The 26,783-nt window shown below is 47.7% G+C and overlaps 1 protein-coding gene across 2 annotated transcripts; it reads left to right on the top strand.

The window, feature by feature from the left end:
- The first annotated feature begins 3,652 nt into the window (after positions 1 to 3,652).
- TSPAN33 (tetraspanin 33) lies at positions 3,653 to 25,577 on the top strand. 2 transcript variants are annotated; one of them, XM_053404715.1, is made up of 9 exons: positions 3,653 to 3,894; positions 12,659 to 12,716; positions 15,752 to 15,879; positions 16,758 to 16,832; positions 17,798 to 17,893; positions 20,387 to 20,515; positions 21,357 to 21,518; positions 22,627 to 22,698; positions 24,889 to 25,577. In XM_053404715.1, exons 1-9 carry the CDS (start codon positions 3,787 to 3,789, stop codon positions 24,988 to 24,990), a joined length of 930 nt encoding a protein of 309 aa, XP_053260690.1. In that variant the 5' UTR covers positions 3,653 to 3,786; the 3' UTR covers positions 24,991 to 25,577. The 2 variants fall into 2 exon arrangements, with proteins under 2 accessions (XP_053260690.1, XP_053260691.1); XM_053404716.1 differs by lacking the exon at positions 22,627 to 22,698.
- The last annotated feature ends 1,206 nt before the right edge of the window (positions 25,578 to 26,783 follow it).

Raw genomic sequence — 26,783 nt, 5'->3', positions numbered from 1 at the left:
CCTCACCAAGGGGAGGTCTTTAACCTTTTCCTCCTTTCAGAACAGAAGGGAGGCTGGGCGTCCAGCGAAATGTGTGGTCGCTCTGTCAGGACTCCAAACACCCTGGGTAGAACCTTTTAAAGTTTAAAAGGCGCAAGGAGATAGGACAATAATATATCAAGGATGGTGAAATATACTCGGAGTCGAGAGTGGATTTCATGCTCCTTATTCAGCTCATAGTGGTGAGGAGGAATGGAAATTCCCCCAGAATGTCTGCTTTATATACATTATTTACACAATCGGCCTCACGTGATTGGCTAATTCTGGGATTCACCTGTAGGCCAATCAGGTTGCAATTTCACTTCCACCTGGAGCTGGATTGGGTGGCTCCTGCAGACCAATCAGACTGCTGCATTCTGAGTCCTATTGTTCTAGGACCAATCAGACTGCTGCATTTTGGATCCTATTCAACTCAGTCCATAACAGATGGAATAACAAATAAAGTGAATAACACAACAATAACAGAAATAATAGTAGGTTAAGAAGATCACACACTGGTGGAGGGAAGTACTGGGTTGTAGGGGAGGGAAGTGAAGGGATTAACTGAAATTGTTAAAGATTGGTATAGGATTTAAGAGATTTAAATTTTTATAAAGATTCTATAAGGAAAGCAGAAAGCAGGAAGAAATATCTTGGAGAGGAGATCAGTGTAAATGAAAACATGAGACTTATGGTTTTGTTACATATGATTTTATTTTGGAGTTGTCTGCTTATTTTGGAGTTGCTTGTTGTAAAGAATGTATATAATTTAATTTTAAAAAACAAACACCCTGGGTAGAATCCAGGTCAAGCCAGTCACACACGCTGCATTCCTCTGGATCGTCGAATCGTACAGTTGGAAGGGACCGCGAGGGACATCTAGTCCAACCCCGTGAATCTTTTGCCCAAGGCGGAACTCGAACCCACAACCCTGCAATGTTAAGTGTCTCATACTGTATCCACTGAGTTAGCCAGTTATCCAGTGCCCATCAAGGCACACACATGGGCCTTGTTCGCACATGGATGTCCGTCACACAGGACAACTGCACTTGTGAGCGCAGGGCCTCATCTCACATTGCCTCCAATGGCCAACCGTTCAGAGGAGGCCAGTTCATTACAGCCTTCGTACAGCAAGCAGTGTTCTTTGCCATTATTGCCAATATTGCTTTTAGCATTGTTTTTAATCGTTACGTTAGGCGCCTCAACCGTTTTGGGGGAAGGTAAAGATAAAGGGACCCCTGACCATTAGGTCCAGTCGTGGCCGACTCTGGGGTTGCGGCGCTCATCTCGCTTTATTGGCCGAGGGAGCCGGTGTACAGCTTCCGGGTCATGTGGCCAGCTTGACTGAGCCGCTTCTGGCGAACCAGAGCAGCGCACGGAAATGCCGTTTACCTTCCCGCTGGAGTGGTACCTATTTATCTACTTGCACTTTAAGGTGCTTTTGGACTGCTAGGTGGGCAGGAGCAGGGACCGAGCAACGGGAACTCACCCCGTCTTGGGGATTCGAACCGCCAACCTTCTGATCGGCAAGCCCTAGGCTCTGTGGTTTAGACCACAAGGGGAAAGGCATGCTCTAAAACAGCCTTCGCCGCCTGGGCCCCATCAGACGTTGGAAACTACAACTCCCATCGTCCCCAGCGTTGGCGAGAACTGCTTTAGAGCATGCCAAGGGCGAAGGGAGTTGTAGTTCAAAGCATCTGCAGGGCGCTTGGTTGGCGAGGACGGGTCGAAAAGGCACCTCCAATGGTAGCATTTACGTGCTTGCTTTAAACTTCTTCACCCGCCATTTTTCCTGATGGGGGACCCAGATATGTTGCTGTATTTATTATTTTATTATGATGATTATTTCTATTGTATGATGCTGTTGTCGCATCAATAAGCTGCTGCTGCTTCTTCGGTGATCACTCACAGCCGAGTAAGATTGTCTTCCATAAACACGGTTTTAACAATGAGTCCGTAAGTGACTGTGGAAGCCAATTCTGGCTCCACACGTCCTTCCACATTGGGGACATAAGTTTCTGGGCGGGAGTTGATCCCGGTGTGGATTTGCCAAGCGTCCCTTCTTCTTAGCACGTTTCTCCCTTGCGTCCTGAGTTCGAGTGTCTTCAAAGCCCATGACACCTTTGGTCAAAGCTGTTCTCCAACTGGAGCGCTCACACACCAGAGTTTCCCAATTGTCAGTGTTTCTACTACATTTTATTAGATTTGCCTTGAGACAGTTTTTAAACCTCTTTTGTTGACCACCAGCATTACGCTTTCCATTTTTAAGTTCGGAGTAGAGTACAGTGGTACCTCGGGTTACAGACGCTTCAGGTTACAGACTCCGCTAACCTAGAAATATTACCTCGGGTTAAGAACTTCAGGATGAGAACAGAAATTGTGCTCCGGCAGCAGCGGGAGGCCCCATTAGCTAAAGTGGTGCTTCAGGTTAAGAACAGTTTCAGGTTAAGTACGGACCTCTGGAACGAGTTAAGTACTTAACCCTAAGTACCACTGTAGTTGCTTTGGAAGACAATAATCAGGCATCTGCACAACATGACCAGTCAAACAAAGTTGATGTTGAAGAATCATTGCTTCGACACTGGTGATCTTTGCTTCTTCCAGTACACTGGTATTAGTTCGCCTGTCTTCCCAACTGATGTGTAAAAAATTTCGGAGACTTTGGAATCTGCTGGACTGATTGCTTCTGTCGACAGGTGTCTTTTGTACAGGTACTGTAAGGAGCTGGGGTTACAGGTAAGCCCTCTCCCTTACAGCAGGTGTTTCTAATCTCAGCTCCTTACATACAGTGAAGAAACCAGGTAGCCTGACATCTGGCTGGTTGATAGGGGATCAAATACTTATTTCACTCATTATAATGCACATCAGTCTCTGACTTTTGTCTTTCGGGTTTCTGGGGTTTTTTTCCTGTTGTTATTCTGTCTCTCACAGCTACAATAAACCTACCATTAAAATTATGGACTGGTCATTTCTTCGTCAGAGGGCAAATTTAGCAGGGGATCAAATACTTCCCCCCCCTCACTGTAAGTGGTGCATGTTTCACAAGCGTACAGTAAGGTTGGTAGTGCAATAGCTTTGCAAACAAGCATTTTGGTTTCCCTGCGAATCCGATGAACCTCATTGCTAATTTCATGCCGTTCACCGCCGTTGCATATTCCTCACGCACCTTTCCCGGCGGCAGCGAGGAAATTTTTGCAAATAAAAAAATCCGACACCCAACACCGTCGCCCACCCCACCCCCACCCATCCTTCCCCCCCTCCACCTCTTTCCCCCTTTTCTTCCCAATGCCTCAACAAATGAAACTGATTTGTAAAAATGATACATGGAAAAAGAAAATACAAGAGAGAGATTGCAAACACTTTCGTAAAACAAGAAAATCTTTAATAATAATAAAAAAAGAAAAAAGCCGACACCCGTGTACGCATGCGCGTCTGAACCCGCGTACCCTTGACGCGCGACCCGGGGCGCGGCCCCTTTAAGAGCCTCTCTCCGCGGGACTTTAAACAGGTGGCGCTTCGGGGAAAAAACGATACACAACGTTCTAAGAACGCAGAAAGAGGCGAGTGAGCGGGAGAGAGGCCAATAGGAAGGGAGGGGGCGGCGGGCGCAGCCAATGGGCGAGGAGGGGGCGGGCCAAACCTTGCTGGGCTGCAAAAACTGGAGCTGGTGGAATTTCGGGTTAATGATTAGCCGCCGAGCCAGGATCGGTGCGGGTCCGGCCAGGATGGCCCTGCGCGACCAGCAACCTGGGCGATAGGGCCGCAGCCATGGCCCAGAGGCTGGTGGGGGGCTCGTCTGCCCCCCAGGGGGAAGACTTCTCCTTCGTCAGCCCCCTGGTCAAATACCTGCTCTTCTTCTTCAACATGGTTTTCTGGGTGAGCGCGGCAACGGGAGGGTTAAACTCGCACGGATCGGATCCGCTGGCCTAGCTGGTTCAGCGTTACCTGCACTGGCCGCAGCAGCGGCTCTGCAGGGAGGGCTTGGGGGGGGCAATTCCCGGCTCTACTCGGGAGGAGGTGGCATTGGGAGCGGGGCTAAGTTGAGCCTGGAACCATCTGCATGCAAAATGGGAGGGGGGTCTCTGCGGTCTCCTTCGGGGCCTCTGAGGCACGTGAGGATGTGCACACACGTGTCTGCGCTGGTCCAGGGGTGGTGCGTCGAATGGAATGTGCGGGTTCCGTTTTCGCCTTTGAAAGATAGAGCACTATAATTGCTCTGTTGCTTCGCCTCCATTAAGAGTCTCGTGTGAACGCACTGCGGTGCCCCTGGAGTCGGTAATAGGGGTGAAAAAGGACAATCTGATGTCATTGCAGTGATTTCCAAGCTTGACGGGGAACGTCTTCTCAAATTCGTGTTCACCAGGTGTCTTAATTGAGATACATGCTCCTTAATTGAGATATATACTGTCATTCTGAACTTGTAATGTAATTTAATGGCCTTTATGGGGTATTCCAGCCCCCACTCCACGAGTTTTCTTGGCTCTTTTTATTCTTTTTTTAAAATAATAATAATAATATCTAGTGTAATTTGTTGCATTTCGCCCTTATTGGCCTCCTTGAAGCTTTGCCATCAAACTGTGATTAAATCTAAATGGCAACAAGGTAAAGGTAAAGGGACCCCTGACCATTAGGTCCAGTCGTGGCCGACTCTAGGGTTGCGGCGCTCATCTCGCTTTGGTGGCTGAGGGAGCCGGCGTACAGCTTCCGGGTCATGTGCCCAGCAGGACTAAGCCGCTTCTGGCGAACCAGAGCAGCGCACGGAAACGCCATTTACCTTCCCGCCGGAGCGGTACCTATGTATCTACTTGCACTTTGATGTGCTTTCGAACTGCTAGGTTGGCAGGGGCAGGGACCGAGCAACGGGAGCTCACCCCGTCGCGGGGATTCGAACCGCCAACCTTCTGATCGGCAAGTCCTAGGCTCTGTGGTTTAACCCAGAGCGCCACCCGCGTCCCTATGGCAACAAAGCAGGATATAAATCCAAAACTCACATGATGTGAAAAGGTTACTCTTGACCTTGAGTCAAACTCAGAGTAGACCCATTGGAAGAAATGGACTTAAGCGGGCTTGCTCCGAGTTTGGCGGACGTTGCTCAAAACGACTTCTCTACCCGTTGTCCTTTATTAACTTATGTCCTGTTTAATGGCCTAAAGTGGTTTGGAATGCTAAAACCATTGACACACACACACACAAAAAAGGCACAATTAAACAATTCCTTCGAAACATGAAAATGAGCACCCATAATTAAATGTGCAAAAATTTCAGCCCATTAAAACAATAAACATCTTGTTCTAAATATACTATTTCTGAGTAACTGCATGGCGCATAACTCCAGTTTTAAAAAATTGTGGTGTGAGCTATGCGCTTTCCTCCAGATATCAAAAATTTGGAAGTGCTTCTCTCAAGTTGCGCTTTTCAGTGGAATCCATTGCAGGGTGTTTTTTTCTCTAGAAAACTTTGGTTGTACGGTCTCCATTAATTCCTATTTGAGCGCAAGCTTTTCCTCGCCTTCTGCATCTCATCCTCACCTTCCAGGCCACTTTGTCCAATTAACTGTTTCCATTAGAAGGCCTCTTTATCCTGGATTAGTTTTAATTTAAATCCTTAGTTAACCGGTTCATCTGCCTCTGTAGGGGGATAGGCAATTACCGAAGCGCTTGTAATTGCTCCTGGAGGCTGTAATCAGCTTTTAGGTGAGCGCGGTAATTTCGTTCAGGCTGTGGCAGCCCTCTGGTCAGCGCCAGCCGATTTCCCCCTTTCCTGAAACTCTCCTTGGCTTTTTATTTATTGGAATAAATAAATTTATTGGAATAAATAAATGGTCCGCTCATCCGTAGCTCGCTGGCTTTCCGGCCAGAAGGTCCCCAGCAACTCCCAGTTCAAAGGCAATGGGAGTAGCTGGTGATGGGAACTGGGACCACGGAGAGCTCCTGTCTGCCACATGGTATTAGCTCAGTAGCCAAAATGGCGTCCTCTGGATGGTGCGGAACTACAACTCCCATCATCCCTGCCCATTGGCAATACTGGCTGGGGCTGAAGGGAGCTATAATCCACAAACATCTGGCATGAACCACATTATTATTTTCGCCCATGTGCAACTACTCCTTCCATGCGCCTGTTTTACAGTTTTGTTTTCCATCTTTAAATTTTTGCTTATTATAATTGTTGTATCTGTTTTATGTACATCTTTGTTTCCCCAGTTTGGGTCTCCAGCTGTTGGTGTGTGTTTTTTGGGACTACAACTCCCATCATCCCTAGCTAGCAACACCAGTGGTCAGGAATGATGGGAATTGTAGTCCAGAAAAAGCAGCTGGAGACCCAGGTTGAGGAAAACACTGATATGTGTTATAAAACCATTCTACTCATTGTGTGTTTCTGTTCCTGTGTGAGTAGATTGACAAGACAGAAGTACTGTTTTGGGGGGACAGGAGGCGGGCGGGTGTGGAGGACTCCCTGGTCCTGAATGGGGTAACTGTGTCCCTGAAGGACCAGGTGCGCAGCCTGGGAGTCATTTTGGACTCACCGCTGTCCATGGAGACACAGGTCAGTTCTGTGTCCAGGGCAGCTGTTTACCAGCTCCATATGGTACGCAGGATGAGACCCTCCCTGCCCGCAGACTGTCTCGCCAGAGTGGTACATGCTCTGGTTATCTCCCGCTTGGACCACTTCAATGCGCTCTACGTGGGGCTACCTTTGAAGGTGACCCGGAAACTACAACTAATCCAGAATATGGCAGCTAGACTGGTGACTGGGAGCGGCCGCCAAGACCACATAACACCGGTCTTGAAAGACCTATATTGGCTCCTGGTACATTTCCAAGCACAATTCAAAGTGTTGGTGTTGACCTTGAAAGCCCTAAACGCCCTCGGTCCAGTATACCTGAAGGAGCATCTCCACCCCCATCGTTCAGCCTGGACACTGAGGTCCAGCTCCGAGGGTCTTCTGGCGGTTCCCTTCCTGTGAGAAGCAAAGTTACAGGGAACCAGGCAGAGGGCCTTCTCGGTGGTGGCACCCGCCCTGTGGAATGCCCTTCCACCAGATGTCAAAGAGAAGAACAACTACCAGACTTTTAGAAGACATCTGAAGGCAGCCCTATTTAGGGAAGCATTTAATGTTTGATGCATTACTGTATTTTAATACTTTGTTGGAAGCCACCCAGAGTGGCTGAGGAAGCCCAGCCAGATGGGCGGGGTATAAATTATTATTATTACAACAACAACAACAACAACAACAACAACAACAACAACAACTTAACCAAAAAACAGAGCCTTGTGGCACCACAAAAACTTCCCATACAATCCTGCGCAGGACTACTGAGAGAGTGCTGGGAACCCAGCTCTGCGTAGTGCTTAACTTTGACTTTAAGGAAGTTTCACACACCAGGAAATACGGTAACTGAAGTTTGTTTAGAACATGAAATGAGACAGTTTATTGGTCCTTCTTCAGGAAAGCAAGTTCTACCTGTATATCTGCGGGCAGAAAATCAAACATCCCAAACACACCATCTTAAAGAGTAAAAGAGTCCTTATCTACCCAATTTGCCACTGCACTCACCCCAAAAGAATAATTGTAGAGTTGGAAGAGACCCCTAAGGCTCATCTCTCTAGTCCAACTCTTTGCAATTCAGGAATCCCAGCTGAAGACTCCATGAGATATGGCCATCTACCCTCTGTTTAAAATCCTCCAAGGAAGAAGAACCCACCAGCTCCCAAGGAAATCCATTCCACTATTGAACTGCTCTTGCTGTCAGAAAGTCCTTCCTGATGTTGAGTCGGAATCTCCTTTCTTGTAACTTGAAGCCATGGGTTCGAGTGCTACCCTCCAGAGCAGGAGAAAACAAGCTTGGTTTATTCTCCATGTGCAGAAGCACCAACTCCTAGGGGTCCAGGTCCCATTACACCCCCAGCCCCAATAAAAACAGAGGCGGTATACCTGACCTTGAAGCCTAATAATAATAATAATAATAATAATAATAATAATAATTTTAAAAAAATTATTATTTATACCCTGCCCATCTGGCTGGGCTTCCCCAGCCACTCTGGGTGGCTTCCAACAAAATATTAAAATACAGTAATCCATCAAACATTAAAAGCTTCCCTAAAGAGGGCTGCCTTCAGATGTCTTCTAAAAGTCTGGTAGTTGTTCTTCTCTTTGACATCTGGTGGGAGGGCGTTCCACAGGGCGGGCGCCACCACCGAGAAGGCCCTCTGCCTGGTTCCCTGTAACTTGGCTTCTCAAGTGAGGGAACCGCCATGAGTAGAATGTGTCCTTTTCTTTAAAATGCATCTCTGGGTTATTTGTGGGGCCTGCCTGGTGTTTTTACATGAGTCAAATGTGTGCTTTTATTTAAATGCATCACTGGGTTATTTGTGGGGCGTAGGAATTTGTTTATTATTATTTTTCCAAAATATAGTCCGCCCCCCCCCAACAAGGTTTGAGGGACAGTGGACCGGCCCCCTGCTGAAAAAGTTTGCTGACCCCTGTTCTGTGGTCTATCTGTATGTTTTTCACCAGATCCACAGACCAGAAACCTGGCGCAGGAGGCGCGCACACTTAGAATGAAACGATTCCTTTTTTAAAATGTGAAAATTGCATCTGTATTTTTTTAACGTGGCAAAACATCGGAAAGTGATTGTTGCAGGGTCGTGTCCAAAAAATAGCCCTACAGGAATGTGCTGTCAACACAAGGATTTCTGCTCACGCAGAGAAGTCCTGTCCCCCTTTCCCCCCTGCGTACCCCTTAAAATCTGTGCTAGGGCTTCTTCCAACCCTCCGGAGCAGATTTGGGGAGGGAGAGCTCAGTTGTGCAAGTAATGGAAGCGGGGAACTGGATACGTCCTGCGCCAACTGAGTTTCATGATCATATATCACCGGTGCTTGTAGGATTTCAGCCTGGTGACGCGATACGTTTGGCAAGACCTGTAGGAGGAGGGTGGAAGTGGGGCATGTTCTTGCTGTTGTCGTTTTAAAAAGTGTGGAAACGACTAATAATAATAATAATAATAATAATAATAATAATTTATTATTTATACCCCGCCCATCTGGCTGGGCCTCCCCAGCCACTCTGGGCGGCTTCCATAAAAACCAAAAATACAGTAAAATATCACACGTTAAAAACTTCCCTGAACAGGGCTGCCTTAAGATGTCTTCTGAATGTCAGGTAGTTGTTTATCACTTTGACATCTGCTGGAAGGGCGTTCCACAGGGCGGGTGCCACTACCGAGAAGGCCCTCTGCCTGGTTCCCTGTAGCTTTGCTTCTCGCAATGAGGGAACCGCCAGAAGGCCCTCGGTGCTGGACCTCAGTGTCCGGGCAGAACAATGGGGGTGGAGACGCTCCTTCAGGTATACTGGACCGAGGTTGTTTAGGGCTTTAAAGGTCAGCACCAACACTTTGAATTGTGCTCGGAAACGTACTGGGAGCCAATGTAGGTCTTTCAAGACCGGTGTTATATGGTCTCGGCAGCCGCCCCCAGTCACCAGTCTGATGAATGCAAGGGAAGAATGCATGTCCACAAAACTGAGGAACCGTCCACAGATTGCTAGGAAGCATAGTCCAGAGGGTTTTCCCACTTGTCTCGCATCTTCTAGGTACTGAAAGCAGTTTTCTGTTTGCCTGGTTGCTTCCTCCAGGCAAAGGCCCATCCGCAGAAAACCCAATTAGCGTCTGCTCCGATTCAGAGGTAAAAAACAGTCTTTTCCAAGGGAAAGGGGTGGGAGCAAGCGGAATTGTGGATGACCTCAGATTTGACCAGGTGGCATTTTTCCATCTCCGTCGTATTAAGCAGTTGGTCCCTTACCTTTCTTGCCCTGATCTGGCCACAGATCGCTCTACGTGGGGCTGCCCTTGAAGCTGACCCAGAAACTCCAGCGGGTGCAGAATGCTGCGGCGAGACTCCTTATGGGGTCCTTGCTGCGGGATCACGTTCATCCAGTGCTTTACCAACTGCACTGGCTCCCGGTGGAGTACAGGGGCTGGTTTTGACCTTTAAAGCCCTATACGGCCTAGGACCCTCGTACCTACAGGACCGCCTCTCCTGGTATGCCCCACGGAGGACCTTAAGGCCCACAAACGACAACATTTTGGAGGTTCCAAGTTGCAAGGTGGTTAGATTGGTCTTGACGAGGGCCAGGGCCTTTTCAGTACTGGCCCCAACTTGTTGGAACTCTGTCGCAAGAGACTAGGGCCCTGCGGGACTTGACATCTTTCTGCAGAGCCTGCAAGACAGAGCTGTTCCACCTGGCCTTTGGTTTGGACTCAGTCTGACCCTTATGTTTCCCTCCCCTTATGGTCTTGATCCATGGGCTACTTTTAAAAAGAGGCTGCATTTAAATTGCATTTTAACCTGTATTTTAAATTGGTTCCCTCTCCTACCCCCATTATGTTTTTACTGTAATTTTACTGGTGTTAGCCGCCCTGAGCCCGGCTCTGGCCGGGGTATAAATAAAATTGTTGTTGTTGTTTAGTCGTTTAGCTGTGTCCAACTCTTCGTGACCCCCTGGACCAGAGCACGCCAGGCACTCCTGCCTCCCACTGCCTCCCGCAGTTTGGTCAAACTCATGCTGGTAGCTTTGAGAACACTGTCCCACCATCTCGTCCTCTGTCATCCCCTTCTCCTTGTGCCCTCCATCTTTCCCCACATCAGGGTCTTTTCCAGGGAGTCTTCTCTTCTCATGAGGTGGCCAAAGTCTTGGAGCCTCAGCTTCAGGATCTGTCCTTATAAATAAAATTATTATTCCTGTATTTTTATCTGCATTTTAGCCAGAGATAGACAACTAAAATTTAAAGACATCTGAAGGCAGCCCTGTTTTTTAAAAATGGGAAATGGAACCATAAAACAGGCACATGGAATGAGTGGCCGTGCACGAGTTGAAGTAGCAAAAACTCACAAAGTTCTGCTATGCATGACTTAACCCCGGCTCAGCTGAATGAGGCTGTAAGAAGAAAAGGAAAGCAGTTTGTGCCAAGGGTTTTTCCTTCCTTCTCTCTCTTTCTCTTTCTCCACCCCTCTTTTCTTTCCTGTCCTCCTCCTCCAAAGAGCTCCCCCCCCCTCAGGTGTCAATACAATTGCAGCAGCTAATTGCCCACTTAAGAACCAATGCCTTCCTTTCAAATCCCACGCTTTTCAATGCCAGGAGGGAAAAAAGGTGGCTCTTGACAAATGATCCCTTTGCCTCTGCAAGGAAGGAGGAAATGATTTCTGAAAAGGGCACGCTGCATTTTGGGTGCCAGAGTGATGCTATTCAGCAGCCGGTACCTGCTGAGCAGGGAGGGTAGGCAAACTACGGCCCGGGAGCCAGATCCGGCCCAATCGCCTTCTAAATCTGGCCTGAGGACGGTCCGGGAATCAGTGTGTTTTTACATGAGTGTTGTTGTTGTTGTTGTTGTTGTTGTTGTTGAGTTGTTTAGTTGTGTCCGCTTCTTTGTGACCCCCTGGACCAGAGCACGCCAGGCCCTCCTGTCTTCCACTCCCTCCCGCAGTTTGGTCAGACTCAGGCTGGTCTCTTCGAGAACACTGTCCCACCATCTCGTCCTCTGTCGTCCCCTTCTCCTTGTGCCCTCCATCTTTCCCAACATCAGGGTCTTTTCCAGGGAGTCTTCTCTTCTCATGAGGTGGCCAAAGTACTGGAGCCTCAGCTTCACGCTCTGTCCTTCCAGTGAGCACTCAGGGCTGATTTCCTTCAGAATGGAGAGGTTTGATCTTCTTGCAGTCCATGGGACTCTCAAGAGTCTCCTCCAGCACCAGAATTCAAAAGCATCCATTCTTCGGCGATCAGCCTTCTTTATGGTCCAGCTCTCACTTCCGTACATCACTACTGGGAAAACCATAGCTTTAACTAGATGGACCTTTGTCGGCAAGGTGATGTCTCTGCTTTTTAAGATGCTGTCTAGGTTTGCCATCGCCTTTCTCCCAAGGAGCAGGCGTCTTTTAATTTCGTGACTGCTGTCACCATCTGCAGTGATCATGGAGCCCAAGAAAGTAAAATCTCTCACTGCCTCCATTTCTTCCCCTTCTATTTGCCAGGAGGTGATGGGCCCAGTGGCCATGATCTTCGTTTTTTTGATGTTGAGCTTCAGACCATATTTTGCGCTCTTCTCTTACATGAGTAGAATGTGTCGTTTTATTTAAAATGCATCTCTGGGTTACTTGTGGGGCCTGCCTGGTGTTTTTACATGAGTAGAATGTGTGCTTTTGTATAATAATAATAATAATAATAATAATAATAATAATAATAATAATTTATTATTTATACCCCGCCCATCTGGCTGGGTTTCCCCAGCAACTCTGGGCGGCTTCCAACAAAGTATTAAAATACAGTGGTCTATTAAACATTAAAAGCTCCCCTAAAGAGGGCTGCCTTTTGATGTCTTCTAAAAGTCTGGTAGTTGTTGTTCTCTTTGACATCTGGTGGGAGGGTGTTCCACAGGGCAGGCGCCACCACCGAGAAGGCCCTCTACCTGGATCCCTGTAACCTCACTTCTCGCTGTGAGGGAACCACCAGAAGGCCCTCGGCGCTGGACCTCAGTGTCCAGGCTGAATGATGGGGGTGGAGACGCTCCTTCAGGTATACTGGGATGAGGCCAAGGCTTAAGACTCTGGCCTGGCACTCTTGACATTCTGGGCTTTTTTGTCTTGGCAGGTGATCTCCATGGCGATGGTGGCAGTGGGAGTCTATGCCCGCTTGATGAAGCACGCAGGTAAGGAGCACAAGCAGTGTGCCAAGCAAGGGCTGGCGGACTCGAAACTGTTAGGCCATACTTCCTGGCAATAAGAAACAGATGGGCACCGGAGGTCAGCCCTTTGAGTGTGTCGATTGCTTACTTGAAACACCTTCCTTGCTTCGTTTTTCAAGTTTTATTGCTCTTTTCAGTTATGATAAAATGGGCAGTTGATTTCGGTTGTAATATTGATTATGATGATTGGGTTATGGACAGAAGGTTTGAGGTTCACGGCGTACTCCACTCTAAAAGAAAATTTAATGAAAATGATGTACTGTTGGTATATCACCCCGCTTAAACTAGCAAAAATGTATAGAGTAAATAATAAAATGTGTTGGAAATGTAAAACAAAAGACGGTGAATTTTTTCACATGTGGTGAAAAAATGAAAAAATATTGGGACATGATATATAACAAAATGAAAAAACTATTTAAATACACTTTCCCAAAGAAACCAGAAGCATTTTTGCTAGGGATAACAGGGGATGAATTAAAAAAGGAAGATTACAAACTATTCATGTTCGCAACGACCGGCACTGGAATCTTGGTGGTTCAGAAATGGAAATCCCAACTTTAATGGAGTGGCAGACAAAAAAGTTTGAATACATAGAATTGGCGAAATTGACTTATAAGATTCGGAACCAAAAAGAAGCAAAGTTCGAAAAGGATTGGAGTAAATTTGTTGAATATATACGGAGTAATTATAAGAATTTAAAAACTAGCAGGATTAATGTAAATCTTGTGATGTGGATGGAGTGTAAATAAGAAACTGTAAGAAAAGATTTGAGACATGAAAACCGTTGAAGGGATGGAAGGAAGTCCGGGTGCAATAAGGCGCAGGGTAAATAAGAAGACATACAAATTTTTGAATGTAAGAGTATTTATTTTATTTGTTGTTGTTACAAAAAAGCAATAAAAAGTATTTTGGGGGGGAAATAGTTTTATTGCTCTTTTTGCTTTTAAAGCTATTTCCTTTGTATTTCTGATTCCAAGTTGTCCCCAAATAGCTAGTTATTGGTAATAGCTATTGATTTTCTCATAAACTAGTTACCCTATACCTGTGATCGATGAACGTTTGTGGGTGTTTAGTAATACAGGCGTACCTTGGATCTCAAACGCATTGGCTCCCGAGCGATTGAAACCCAGAAGTGAGTGTTCCAGTTTTTGAACTTTTTTTTGGAAGCCGAACGTCTGATGTGGCTTCCGCGGCTTCTGATTGGCTGCAGGAGCTTCCTGCAGCCAATCAAAAGCCACGCTTTGGTTTCCCAATGTTTTGGAAGTCGAATGGACTTTTGGAACGGATTCCATTCGACTTCCAAGGTACGACTGTAGTACTTTTCGTCGACAAGAATGTGTGGAAATGCTCTCCTTGCAATATCTGGCCTCACTGGAACAAGTTCATCCATTTTGTCGAGTTAATTAAACTACATACTTTTAATAAGATTTTGAATCATTGTCATGTTTTCCTCAGTGGGCCATGCAAACTGCTATTCTGAATAATGCTTTTTATACCGTAGGGTAGCACTGGGGATGAGTTTATGGAACCAAGCAGACAGTGGCCCAATAAGAACTAGGAACTGCTGTTTTGGGCATTTTCTGTTTTTCAATTTAATAAATTGAATAAATTTAATAAATTTAATAACAGTTGGTTCCCCCCCACCCCCAAGAATCCCGGGAACTTTAGTTTGCTAAAGGTGCTGGATATGCTGGCTCTGTGAGGGAGTAAACTTGCTTTTTCAGCTCAGCAGAGGAGTGAAACTAGCTCACTCACGCGAGGAAAGCTGGAAAATGACCACCTTGGGATTTAAATTGTGGCTGCACCCCTGAAATTCCTCCTGCATTATTCCCAAGTGACCGGCGTTCTTGCCTCAAAAAAGCAGACTCAGTAAACACACAAGACGTAACCGGCTGTACGTTTGAAAAAAACAAGATATACTATTCATTGTATTGAATTGTCAATTTCAACAGAAGTAGCTCATAAAGTTCAACGGAAAAAGTAGAAGACCCAGTGGATCAGTTCATTCTCTAAATTTATGTGTAAAGTCCATATATGTGAAAGTGTCTATTCCACCTGTCTGTTCATTGTTGTTGTTTAGTCGTTTAGTCGTGTCCGACTCTTCGTGACCCCCTGGACCAGAGCACGCCAGGCACTCCTGTCTTCCACTGCCTCCCGCAGTTTGGTCAAACTCATGCTGGTAGCTTCGAGAACACTATCCAACCATCTCGTCCTCTGTCGTCCCCTTCTCCTTGTGCCCTCCATCTTTCCCAACATCAGGGTCTTTTCCAGGGAGTCTTCTCTTCTCATGAGGTGGCCACAGTCTTGGAGCCTCAGCTTCAGGATCTGTCCTTCCAGTGAGCACTCAGGGCTGATTTCCTTCAGAATGGAGAGGTTTGATCTTCTTGCAGTCCATGGGACTCTCAAGAGTCTCCTCCAGCACCAGAATTCAAAAGCATCCATTCTTCGGCGATCAGCTTTCTTCATGGTCCAGCTCTCACTTCCATACATCACTATTGGGAAAACCATAGCTTTAACTATACGGTCCTTTGTTGGCAAGGTGATGTCTCTGCTTTTTAAGATGCTGTCTAGGTTTGTCATTGCTTTTCTCCCAAGAAGCAGGTGTCTTTTAATTTCGTGACTGCTGTCACCATCTGCAGTGATCAATATAAACAATAATATATATATAAAATCTACAACACAATGAATAGTATATCTTATTTTTCCAAACGTACAGCCAATTACGTCTTGTGTGTTTATTGAATATGGTTCACGTAACCAGAGGTTTGTTGTTGTTTTGCTCAAAAAAGCAGACAGCTGCCTTTTGGCCATCCCCACATTTAAATGAAAAGAAGCATAAAACACTGCTGTTGAGGACAGAATCATAAGAGTCGGAAGGGACACCTTAGGGTCATCTAGTCCAACCCGCTGCAACAGATAGGAGCGCTTAGCCATAGCTAGCAGGGAGACGGGACGGAAATGCCTGCGTTTGACTCCCTGCTCTTCCTTTCCCGCTGCAGAAGCAGCCATGGCTTGCCTCGCCGTGGACCCGGCCATCCTGCTGATCGTCGTCGGCATCCTGATGTTTTTCATCACCTTCTGTGGCTGCATCGGATCCCTGCGGGAGAACATCTGCTTGCTGCAGACGGTGAGAACCCCTGGGCATTGTCCTGGGCAAAGGCAGGGTTGCGCTGGCATCAGACACTTCCTGGGCATCCTTAAGCGAAGTGAGCCCTTGCCACTGGAAGTGTGCGCTTGGATTATATACAGTATTTTTCGCTCTATAGGGCGCACCTGACCATAGGGCGCACCAAGTTTTCAGAGGGGAAATCAAGGGGGGAAATATGATTTGCCCCCCCCCCCGCTCTGGGAGCAGCGGACAGGCTGCAGGCAGCCTGTGCGCTTCTCCCAGACCTTCTCCCTGCTTTTGCGGGAGGTGGGGGAATTCCCCCATCTCCCGCAAAAGCCCACAGGAGGGAGAAGGGACTGACTCAGCCAGTCAGTCCCTTCTCCCTCCTTGGGGAAAAGCCCCCAAGAGCGGCGTGCACTTTAAAGGCTGCGTGGCTCCTGCGGGCTTTTCGTAGAGCGCGCGGCTCCTGCGGGCTTTTCGACCGAACTTGTGGGGCTGGCGGTGGGGGGAAGCGCTGCTTTCCCCCACTGCCAGCCTCAAAGACCAGACTCTCCTGGCTTCAGCGAAAGCAACGCGAAGCCTCCGGAGCCTCTGGGTGGCTGCCAACAGAATATTAAAAACACGACAAAACATCAAACATTTTAAACTTCCCTAAGCAGGGCTGCCTTCAGGTGTCTTCTAATGTCAGGTAGTTGTTTGTTTCCTTGACATCACATGGGAGGGCATTCCACAGGGTGGGCACCACCACCGAGAAGGCCTTCTGCCTGGTTCCCTATAACTTGGCTTCTCGCAGGGAGGGAACGGCCAGAAGGCCCTTGGATCTGGCCCCACCCCCTTGAGCATTAACCTGCCATTGGCTCTGTGACCCTTCACTTACGAGATTCTCTCCCCCGCAGTTCTCTATCTGCCTGACGGTCATCTTCCTGCTGCAGCTGGCATCGGGCGTCCTGGGGTTCGTCTTCTCTGACAAGGTACAGAGGCGATTGTTCCGGGTGGGGGAGAGTGGAAAGGTGTATTGGAAGGTTTTGTGTGGCACTGAAGTTTTATTATTATTATTATTATTATTTATTATTATTATTATGAAGTGGGCAGTGTTGTTCCCTGGAATGTCCCTAAGCTGCTCCTTTGGAGACAGGTGTTCAGGGGGTGGGGAACGGGACTTGACATGTTCAGGGTTAGAATTAAAAACAGTGGTACAGTCATACCTCGGGTTACAGACACTTCAGGTTGCGTTTTTTCGGGTTAAAGGTAAAGGTAAAGGGACCCCTGACCATTAGGTCCAGTCGTGACCAACTCTGGGGTTGCGGCGCTCATCTTGCTTTACTGGCCGAGGGATCCGGCGTACAGCTTCTGGGTCACGTGGCCACCATGACTAAGCCACTTCTGGCGAACCAGAGCAGCGCACGGAAACGCTGTTTACCTTCCCACCAGAGCGGTACCTATTGATCTACTTGCACTTTGATGTGCTTTCAAACTGCTAGCTTGGCAGGAGCAGGGACTGAGCAACGGGAGCTCACCCCGTCGCGGGGATCCGAACCGCCAACCTTCTGATCGGCAAGTCCGGGTCTCTATGGTTTAACCCACAGCGCCACCCACGTCCCGCTTTTTCGGGTTACGGACTGCCAAAACCTGGAAGTACCGGAACATTATATCAAATTATAAAGTTGTGTTTTAAACTGAGCACCGCTAGGAGTTGTTGCTTCTTTTTTTCCAAGGTATTTCTCGTTTTTGTTTTTATTTTACGTCTTTAGTATTTTTTGATTTTGATTTGATCCTGTGAATGGCCCTGAGACCTGCAGGTATAGGGGCAGTATACAAATTTAATTAATAAATGGATAATTAATAAATAAATTCAACATCCCTGGCCTGCAGGACAGTTACAGTAACCCTCTTAGCTCTAAACTCCCTCCATAGCCTTGTTCCGATTTCCTTACAGGCGCGCGGGAAGGTGAGCGAGATTGTCAACAACGCCATCGTGCATTACCGGGACGACTTGGACCTCCAGAACCTCATTGACTTTGGCCAGAAAGAGGTGAGTTTTGGTTTATAAACTGCAAGCCCTTGCCCTGCTTCCAGATGGTTGCAAGTTGTGGTTGCACACAGAGCCGGATTTATGTATAAGCTCAACAAGCTACAGCCATAGCTGTCAACCGTCCCTTATTTGGCGGGAAAGTCCCTTATTCCAGCGCTGTGTCCCGCTGCTGTCCCTTATTGATGATGTCCCTTAAATTTCCCGGGTTTCAATGGTAGCAGCTCCTCTCCCTCCCTCCCTGCTGACCAGGGAGGAAGGAGGCTCCAACTGCGTTGCTTGGCTGCGTTGCTCACCCAATAAGGGGTCTAAGAACGACTGGGGGGTGGAGCTTGCATGCCTTGTGCCGATCAAATCGGCCGCGTTGCCTGGGGACTCGCCTTTGCTCAGCGCTTCCCAGCGGAGAGGTGACAGTGGTTTTCCTTGCTGCATCCCCTTTGACGGGTTGCTGCGCTGTGGGAACCACTGCTTGAGGCTTCGTTTGGCTGCTGGCTGGGCTTTCTGCCTTTGGCTCAGAGGGGCTCAGAAGTTGAACCTAGCTGTGCCCAGAAAATCCCTTATTTTGGCTGCTGATCCCTTATTTTCGAGGCTGCTGGTCCCTTATTTTCAAATCTGTAAGTTGACAGCTATGGCTATAGCTTAAGGCCCCGCTCTCTTGGGGGACCCAAAAAATTGTAAAGGAAAAAAACTGGATGTACATTTCCAAAATATAAGATTAAAAAACAAATACAATAAAACCTACATACAGCAACAGTGTTTTGTGTTGTGTGGGCTCCTATGATATAAGTCAAGGGCCCTGCCTGCTAGCCTGCTCCCTAAAATATCACTAGTTTGCTATTATTATTTCATGTTATAGCAAGTTTCTAGAGACTAGATTATGAGTCTTTGTAAATTGTGTTTCTAAAGGAACTTTAGTTATTGCCAAATGCCCATGTGTTTGCATTATTAAGTCTGTTATGAATAAAAAGTCATTTTAAGTTAGAGCTTAATAATTAGTTCACTATTAATATACTTCTTAATTGTATCTTACTGTTAATATATTTATTCTTAATTGCATTTCACTTCAACAATTACTTTGATAAAATGCATATTTTGTTATGTGCAAATGGCTTTAGATACATATTAGGTCCAGGAATCACCATCTAGCATATATTCCGCACAAAAAACAGTGACAATTTGTTGTTGACAAAGGACAGCTGGACATATAAAGGGCCCCATTACCTTCAGGAGCTGAGGGCCTCATCAAACCTAAATCTGGCCCTGGTTGCACAGCCACAGAGGCCTGGACCACACTCAGTACATCTCCCAGGGCCCTAGTGCTGCAAAGTAGGTTTTCAGGGCTGACCTATCCTGAAAATGTGCTTTTCAAATGTGTGGGGGTTCTTCTTATGCATGTGGCACTGATTGGCTGGCTGCCGTGACATCACAGAGGTGCATGGGAAAGCTGCTTAGTTCTCAAAAGAAATGTTTGTCAGAATAAGAGCAATTCCTGAGCAAAATGGCTCCAAATTCCCCACGCTCAGTCTTTTCACGGCAGGCATCTCAAACCTTTAATGAGTCCTCTTCTACGCTTCCATTTTATTTTAAAAATTAAATTTGCATGCTGCCCTTCCAGCTGTAGATTATGGTTCACAACATAGAGAAGCAAGATACAAAAAACCCCCGCTAGCAGCAATGAGAAGCAATGGAATAACTTGAGAGAATAACTTTTCGAGGAAGTGGGTACTTCAGAAGATGTGGAAACATTGAATGATAAAATAACATGGGCCCGACACACAAGAGCTCCTTTGCAGTCAAATGTCACAGTTTTATTATTTGCACTACTGAAAATGCGCACAGAGGACTCTACACACTACAGTGGTACCTTGGTTCTCAAATGCCTTAGTTCCCAAACGCCTTGGTCCCAAACTCCGAAAACCCGGAAGTAAGTGTTTTGGTTTTTGAACGTTTCTCGGAAGCCAAACGTCTGAAGCGGCTGTCAGCTATTATTTCCGGGGCGCCTGCACCAATCAGAAGTTGCGCCTTGGTTTTTGAACATTTTGGAATTCAAACAGACTTCCGGAATGAATTAAGTTTGGCGCTTTTGTTTTTGCTATTTATTTTGCATTTTTGTTTTTGAGGCTTTTTTGGTTAATTTGTTAATTTGTTTTTGTGACTGTATGAAACCCAGTTCATCTAAGACTGATTGATTGTGTGGTTGCGGAAATGGATAAAAGCCCCCCATCCAAACAGTGACTACCATCAGTCTGGAACAGATTAATCCATTTTGCATGACTTTCTATGGGAAAGCACGCCTTGGTTTTGGAACGCTTTGGTTTTGGAACGGACTTCCGGAATGGATTAAGTTTGAGAACCAAGGTTTCGCTATTTATCTGTATGAAAGATTTCAAAATATTTTATGTTTGAAAAGGGAAGGGGAAGTGTCAGGGACCCTCTCTGACACCTGCTTCTGTCCAGCTCCTCTGGCTTAACTCCTTCTCTTCCTTTCCTTTGCAGTTCAGCTGCTGTGGTGGCGTCTCCTATAAAGACTGGTCCCAAAACCTGTATTTCAACTGCACGGCCCACAACCCCAGCTGGGAACGCTGTTCTGTGCCTTATTCCTGTTGCCTGCAAACTGACGACCAGGTATATCGTAGAGCCACACATCTGATCCATTTGGAAAAATGGTAGAAAGAGAATCTTCAGAATATACCAGCACCACCACCACCACTACTACTACTACTACTACTACTAATAATAATAATAATAATTTATCTGGCGGTTCCCTCCCTGCGAGAAGTGAGGTTACAGGGAACCAGGCAGAGGGCCTTCTTGGTGGTGGCCCCCGCCCTGTGGAACGCCCTCCCACCAGATGTCAAAGAGAAAAACAACTACCAAACTTTTAGAAGACATCTGAAGGCAGCCCTGTTTAGGGAAGCTTTTAATGTTTAATAGACTATTGTATTTCAGTATTCTGTTGGAAGCCGCCCAGAGTGGCTGGGGAAGCCCAGCCAGATGGGCGGGGTATAAATAATAAATTATTATTATTGTTGTTATTATTATTATTATTATTATTATTATTATTATTATTATTATTATTCAGCTCTCACTTCCATACATCACTACTGGGAAAACCATAGCTTGAACTATACAAACCTTTGTCGGCAAGGTGATATCTCTGCTTTTTAAGATGCTGTCTAGGTTTGTCATCACTTTTCTCCCAAGAAGCAGGCGTCTTTTAATTTTGTTTTAATTAAAATTAAATTAAATTCATTTAATTTAATTTAATTTAATTTTGATACAAATTTATGAAGTTATTCTTTGTGTATTTTTGGTCTTTGTGGAAGCTGCCCAGAGTGGCTGGGGAAACCCAGCAAGATGGGCGGGGTACAAACAATAAATTATTATTATTATTATTATTATTATTATTATTATTATTATTATTACTATTATTATTATTTTCTCCAACATGCTTCTTCCCATGCAGTCCGTCATCAACACCATGTGTGGCCAAGGGATGCAGGCTTTCAACTACCTGGAGGCCAGCGAGTTCATCTATACCAACGGCTGCATTGACAAGCTGGTGAACTGGATCCACAGCAACCTCTTCCTCCTGGGCGGAGTAGCGCTGGGATTGGCCATTCCCCAGGTAATCGGCTTGCCCCCTCGTCATGGGTGTTGTTTCAGGGTGGCCCAGGGGGCCCCTGGACCCTACATCCTGCAGGCAACGCTTGGGAGCTGCTTCCACCATGGTGGGGCACAAGTTGGCATTGCTCCATGGCAGGGCCTTTTTGGTGGTGGCTCCCCGTTTGCAGAATCCATTTGCGAGGTGCGTCTGCCTCCCTCTTTGTTGGCTTTCAGGAAGAACCTAGCACATTCCTCTTGGGTGAGTGAAAGGCCCTGGTCCTGGCAACCCTGAAATCCAAGACCACGCTTGAAACACTGTGTACAGTTCTGGTTGCCTCTTCTCAAGTTGGATATCGTAGATTTGGAAAAGGTTCAGAAGGGGGCATCCCACGTGGTTGAGGGGATGGGGGAAGATTGCTTTTTAGTTTAGAGAGGTGTTTCCCAACTCACATCTCCAGCTGTCTTCGGACTACAGTTCCCATCATCCCTGACCACTGGCCCTGCTAGCTAGGGATGATGGGAGCATAGCTGTCAATCGTCCCTTATTTGGCAGGAAAGTCCCTTATCCCAGCGCCGTGTCCCGCTGCTGTCCCTTATTGATGATGTCCCTTAAATTTCCCGGGTTTCAAAGGAAGCAGCTCCTCTCCCTCCCTCCCTGCCGGCCAGGGAGGAGGGAGGCTCCAACTGTGTTGCTTGGCTGCGTTGCTCACCCAATAAGGAGACTAAGAACAACTGGGGGGTGGAGCTTGCATGCCTTGTGCCAATCAAATTGGCCGCGTTGCCTGGGGACTCGCCTTTGCTCAGCGCTTCCCAGCGGAGAGGGGACGGTGGTTTCCCTTGCTGCATCCCCTTTGCCTGGTTGCTGCGCTGTGGGAACCACCGCTTGAGGCTTCGTTTGGCTGCTGGGCGACTAAAATCCCTTATTTTGGCTGCTGATCCCTTATTTTCGAGGCTGCTGGTCCCTTATTTTCAAATCTGTAAGTTGACAGCTATGGATGGGAGTTGTAGTCCAAACACAGCTGGAGACCCAAGTTTAGGAAACGCTGGTTTAGGGGGAAAGCAAACATGATGAAAGCTTATATGGCATGGAGAAAGTGAGCAGAGAAACATTTTTATCCCTTTAACACTAGAAGTTTTGGGCATCCTATGAAGCTGAATGTTGGAAGACTCGCGACAGTGATGGCCACCAGCTTTTAGTAAAGGTAAAGGGACCCCTGACCATTAGGTCCAGTCGTGGCCGACTCTGGGGTTGCGGCGCTCATCTCGCTTTATTGGCCGAGGGAGCCGGCGTACAGCTTCCGGGTCATGTGGCCAGCAGGACGAAGCCGCTTCTGGCGAACCAGAGCAGCGCACGGAAACGCCGTTTACCTTCCCGCCGGAGCGGTACCTATTTATCTACTTGCACTTTGATGTGCTTTCGAACTGCTAGGTTGGCAGGAGCAGGGACCGAGCAACGGGAGCTCACCCCGTCGTGGGGATTAGAACCGCCGACCTTCTGATCAGCAAGCCCAAGAGGCTCAGTGGTTTAGACCACAGCACCACCCACGTCCCGGAGGAACCACAATGGCTATGTTTTCTCTCTGCAGTCATAGGCAGCATCACTTCTGAATCCCAGTTGCTGGGAACCGCAAGAGGGGAGAGTTGCTCTTGTGTTCGAATCCTGCTTGCGGGTTTCCCATGGGCAACTTCTTGGCCACTGTGGGAACAGGATAGTGGCCTAGGTGGGCCACTGGCCTAATCCAGTTGTTATGCTCTAGTGCGGGGGTCTGCAACCCGGGGCTCCGGAGCCGCATGTGGCTCTTTTACACCTTTGCCGCGGCTCCGGGGCAGATGCTAGCGAGGGGAGGAGGTGCATTGTGCGCCCCGACACTCCCCACGGTGGCGGGCACTGTACTGGCTGTGACGTCGCATGGGGGCGGTGTGTGCGTTAGTCACGCACCGTCCCGACGTCACCTTCCCGCCCGCCCGCCCGCCCGCTACATTGTAAGGGGCATGTACGCTGGTCACTGCATTGAAAGGGGACATGTACGCTGGTCACTGTTTTGAAGGGGAGTGAAGAACACACACACAAAAAAAATGTAACTTGTTAATTTAACGTTTATTTCTATGAGGAGGAGTAATTCTGAGGGGTCAAACAAAGAAATAATTAAAAAAGTGACAAAAAAGTTATTTTTATAATGACGAGTTTTGCGGCTCCCAGTTTTTTTTTCTTCGGAAACGGGTCCAAGTGGCTCTTTTTGTCTTAAAGGTTGCAGACCCCTGCTCTAGTGGCAAAGCAGTTGATTTTATATTGTTTTTAAAGCTAGGTAACTTCCCTGCGCTGTCAAGTTGAAAGGATACATTCAGGCATGATATTTATAACATTTAATTTTAAAGATGCGCCCGCCCCCGTTATTTCTGTAACATACCTGAATGCCCTTCCTTTGCATCTGGGGGCACCAGGTTTTGGAGAGGCTACAAAGGGGATGCAAAGTTTGCCCACCAGGTTTGTTTACAGCCTGGCAAGTCTCCGCCGCTGCCCAGAAGCTCCATTTAAAGCCTATATTTGTTCGGTATAGGAGAACCGCATCATCAGCGTATAAGAGCACTGAGATTGGTTTTGTGGCCAATTTAGGAGCATGGAACTCCAGAGATGTTAGGCTTTTAACCATGTCATTGATATATAGGTTAAATAAAGCTGGGGCTAAGGGACGTGGGTGGCGCTGTGGGTTAAACCACAGAGCCTAGGACTTGCCGATCAGAAGGTCGGCGGTTCGAATCCCGGCAACGGGGTGAGCTCCCGTTGCTCGGTCCCTGCTCCTGCCAACCTAGCAGTTCGAAAGCACATCAAAGTGCAAGTAGATAAATAGGTACCGCTCCAGCGGGTAGGTAAATGGCTTTTCCGTGCGCTGCTCTGGTTCATGCTGGCCACATGACCCGGAAGCTGTACGCCGGCTCCCTCGGCCAATAAAGCGGGATGAGCACCACAACCCCAGAGTCGGTCATGACTGGACCTAATGGTCAGGGGTCCCTTTACCTTTAAAGCTGGGGCTAGAATGCAGCCTTGCTTGACCCCCTTGGTGACTGCCACAGGGCCTATGAGTTGGCCATTTGTGGAAGATCTTACGTACAGCACAGTATCTTTATATAGGCTATGAATCAAAAATAGTAATCTTTTATTATAAGACCCCACGGGTTTTCTTGGCATATTTATCGATAAGATGTGCTAAGACAAAACAGTGATCTATGGTAGATCTGCCTTGCCTAAATCCATCTTGCTCCTCCGCCAAGATAGCCTCAGCGTCTATCCAACTAGTTAATTTGATATAGAGGAGTTTTGTCCATTTAAAGCCGTCTCCCGTTTTGCCACGCTCACTGTCCTGTTCCGTCTGTGTTTTGTTTCCTTCTTGCAGCTGGTCGGGATCCTGCTCTCCCAGGTCCTTGTCAACCAGATCAGAGACCAGATTAAACTGTTGCTTTACAACCAGCAACACCGAGCCGACCTCTGGTACTGAAAGGACTTCCTTGCGGGGAAATAAGAAACAAGAAATGTATTATTTGTGGCCTTCCCTATGACCAAACCCGTGCCCGTCTCCCAGGGATCCAAGATGGCGCCCACAGGAAGTGACCTCATTCCACCGGGCTGGATTGCCTGAGGCTCTTTTGAAGGCAGCTCCTTCCTGCAAGGAATATCTTGAAGGAACCTTGTTAACCCTAGAAGAGAAATAAGCACCTCCCAGCTTTGAAACTCTGCAGGAAGCTTGAAAACATGCTCTTCCCCTCCCAGATGTGAAGGTTTTTTATTTCTTTTAAAGAGTTCCAGCACAGGACAGAAAGGTAAAGAGTCAGTGCTGTCGACAGACGAATCTCCACCTGCATTTTCCTTCTCATGGCTTGAGATGGGAGCCGCTGAATTTGAACTCTGGGCCGGAGCTGGCCATGGTCCTTGGCTACTTTATTGGGGTGCAAAGATGGGGCAGGCAGGTCGGGGCATTGAGCAAGGGCCTACTTGCCTCCTGCTCCCTCCAACTGGGGAGGAAAGGTGCCTTCTCGAACCCTCAACCTGTCCTTGCCAACGATGTGCCAACTTTGTAATATATCAGGAATGAACTCCCCTGGTTTAACTTTCTCAAAGGGAACAGGAGACAGGCAGGACCAAAGCGTCTTTGGGAGGTGGGGTGCCCTCACTCTGATCAAGCCCCCCGGTGCTTGTGAAAAGCAGAACCCTTTTTGCCCCGACCAGGAAAAATGAGAAGCATCCGCTGCCTCGATAAGGTCCCGTAAAGGTAAAGGGACCCCTGACCATTAGGTCCAGTCGTGGCCAACTCTGGGGTTGCGGCGCTCATCTCGCTTTATTGGCCAAGGGAGCCGGCGTACAGCTTCCGGGTCCATGTGGCCAGCATGACTAAGCCGCTTCTGGCGAACCAGAGCAGTGCACGGAAACGCCGTTTACCTTCCCGCCGGAGCCGTACCTATTTATCTACTTGCACTTTGTGGTGCTTTCAAACTGCTAGGTTGGCAGGAGCTGGGACCGAGCAACGGGAGCTCACCCCGTCGCGGGGATTCGAACCGCCGACCTTCTGATCCGCAAGTCCTAGGCTCTGTGGTTTAACCCACAGCGCCACCTGCGTCCCCTAAGGTCCTCAACAAAAATGGAAATGCTGTGGGGTTTTCCTGGCCCCAACCTGATCCAGCAATGGGGGGGTCGGAGCTACAGTCACACCTCATGTTACGTTTGCTTCAGGTTGAGCATTTTCAGGTTGCGTCCCGCGGTGACCTGGAAGCACCAGAACGGGTTACTTCCAGGTTTCGCCGCTCGCGCAGACCCGCAAAATTACATCACACGCATGCGCAGAAGCGGACAATCATGACCCGTGCACGTGCAGACATGGGTTGCGTTCTTTTCAGGTTGCTAACGGGCCTCCAGAACGGATCCCGTTCACAACCAAAGGTACCTCTGTACAGTCATACCTCGGGTTAGATGTTCTTCAGGTTGAGCATTTTCAAGTTACGCTCTGAGGCGATCCAGAAATAACAGAGTACGTTAGTTCCGGGTTTCGCCGCTTGCACATGCACAGACGCTCAAAATGACGTCATGCGCATGCGTGGAAGTGGCAAAACGCCACACGCTCAGATGCGCAGACGCGTCTTACGTTTTACTCATCCAGAGGTACCACTGTACCTGGAAATGAGGACACTCCCCAAACTGCAGCTGAGCCACATGGGGAAAGGAAGAGGGCATCTTGGAGTGGACGAAAACCTGAACCTTAAATGGAGGCAACATGAATGTAACAGACCAATGGGTAAG

The sequence above is a fragment of the Podarcis raffonei genome, chromosome 10 (genome assembly GCF_027172205.1).
Source record: "Podarcis raffonei isolate rPodRaf1 chromosome 10, rPodRaf1.pri, whole genome shotgun sequence".
Lineage (NCBI taxonomy): Eukaryota > Metazoa > Chordata > Lepidosauria > Squamata > Lacertidae > Podarcis > Podarcis raffonei.
Note: the sequence above shows the minus strand (reverse complement) of the source record. Positions and strands in the feature narration are given on the sequence as shown.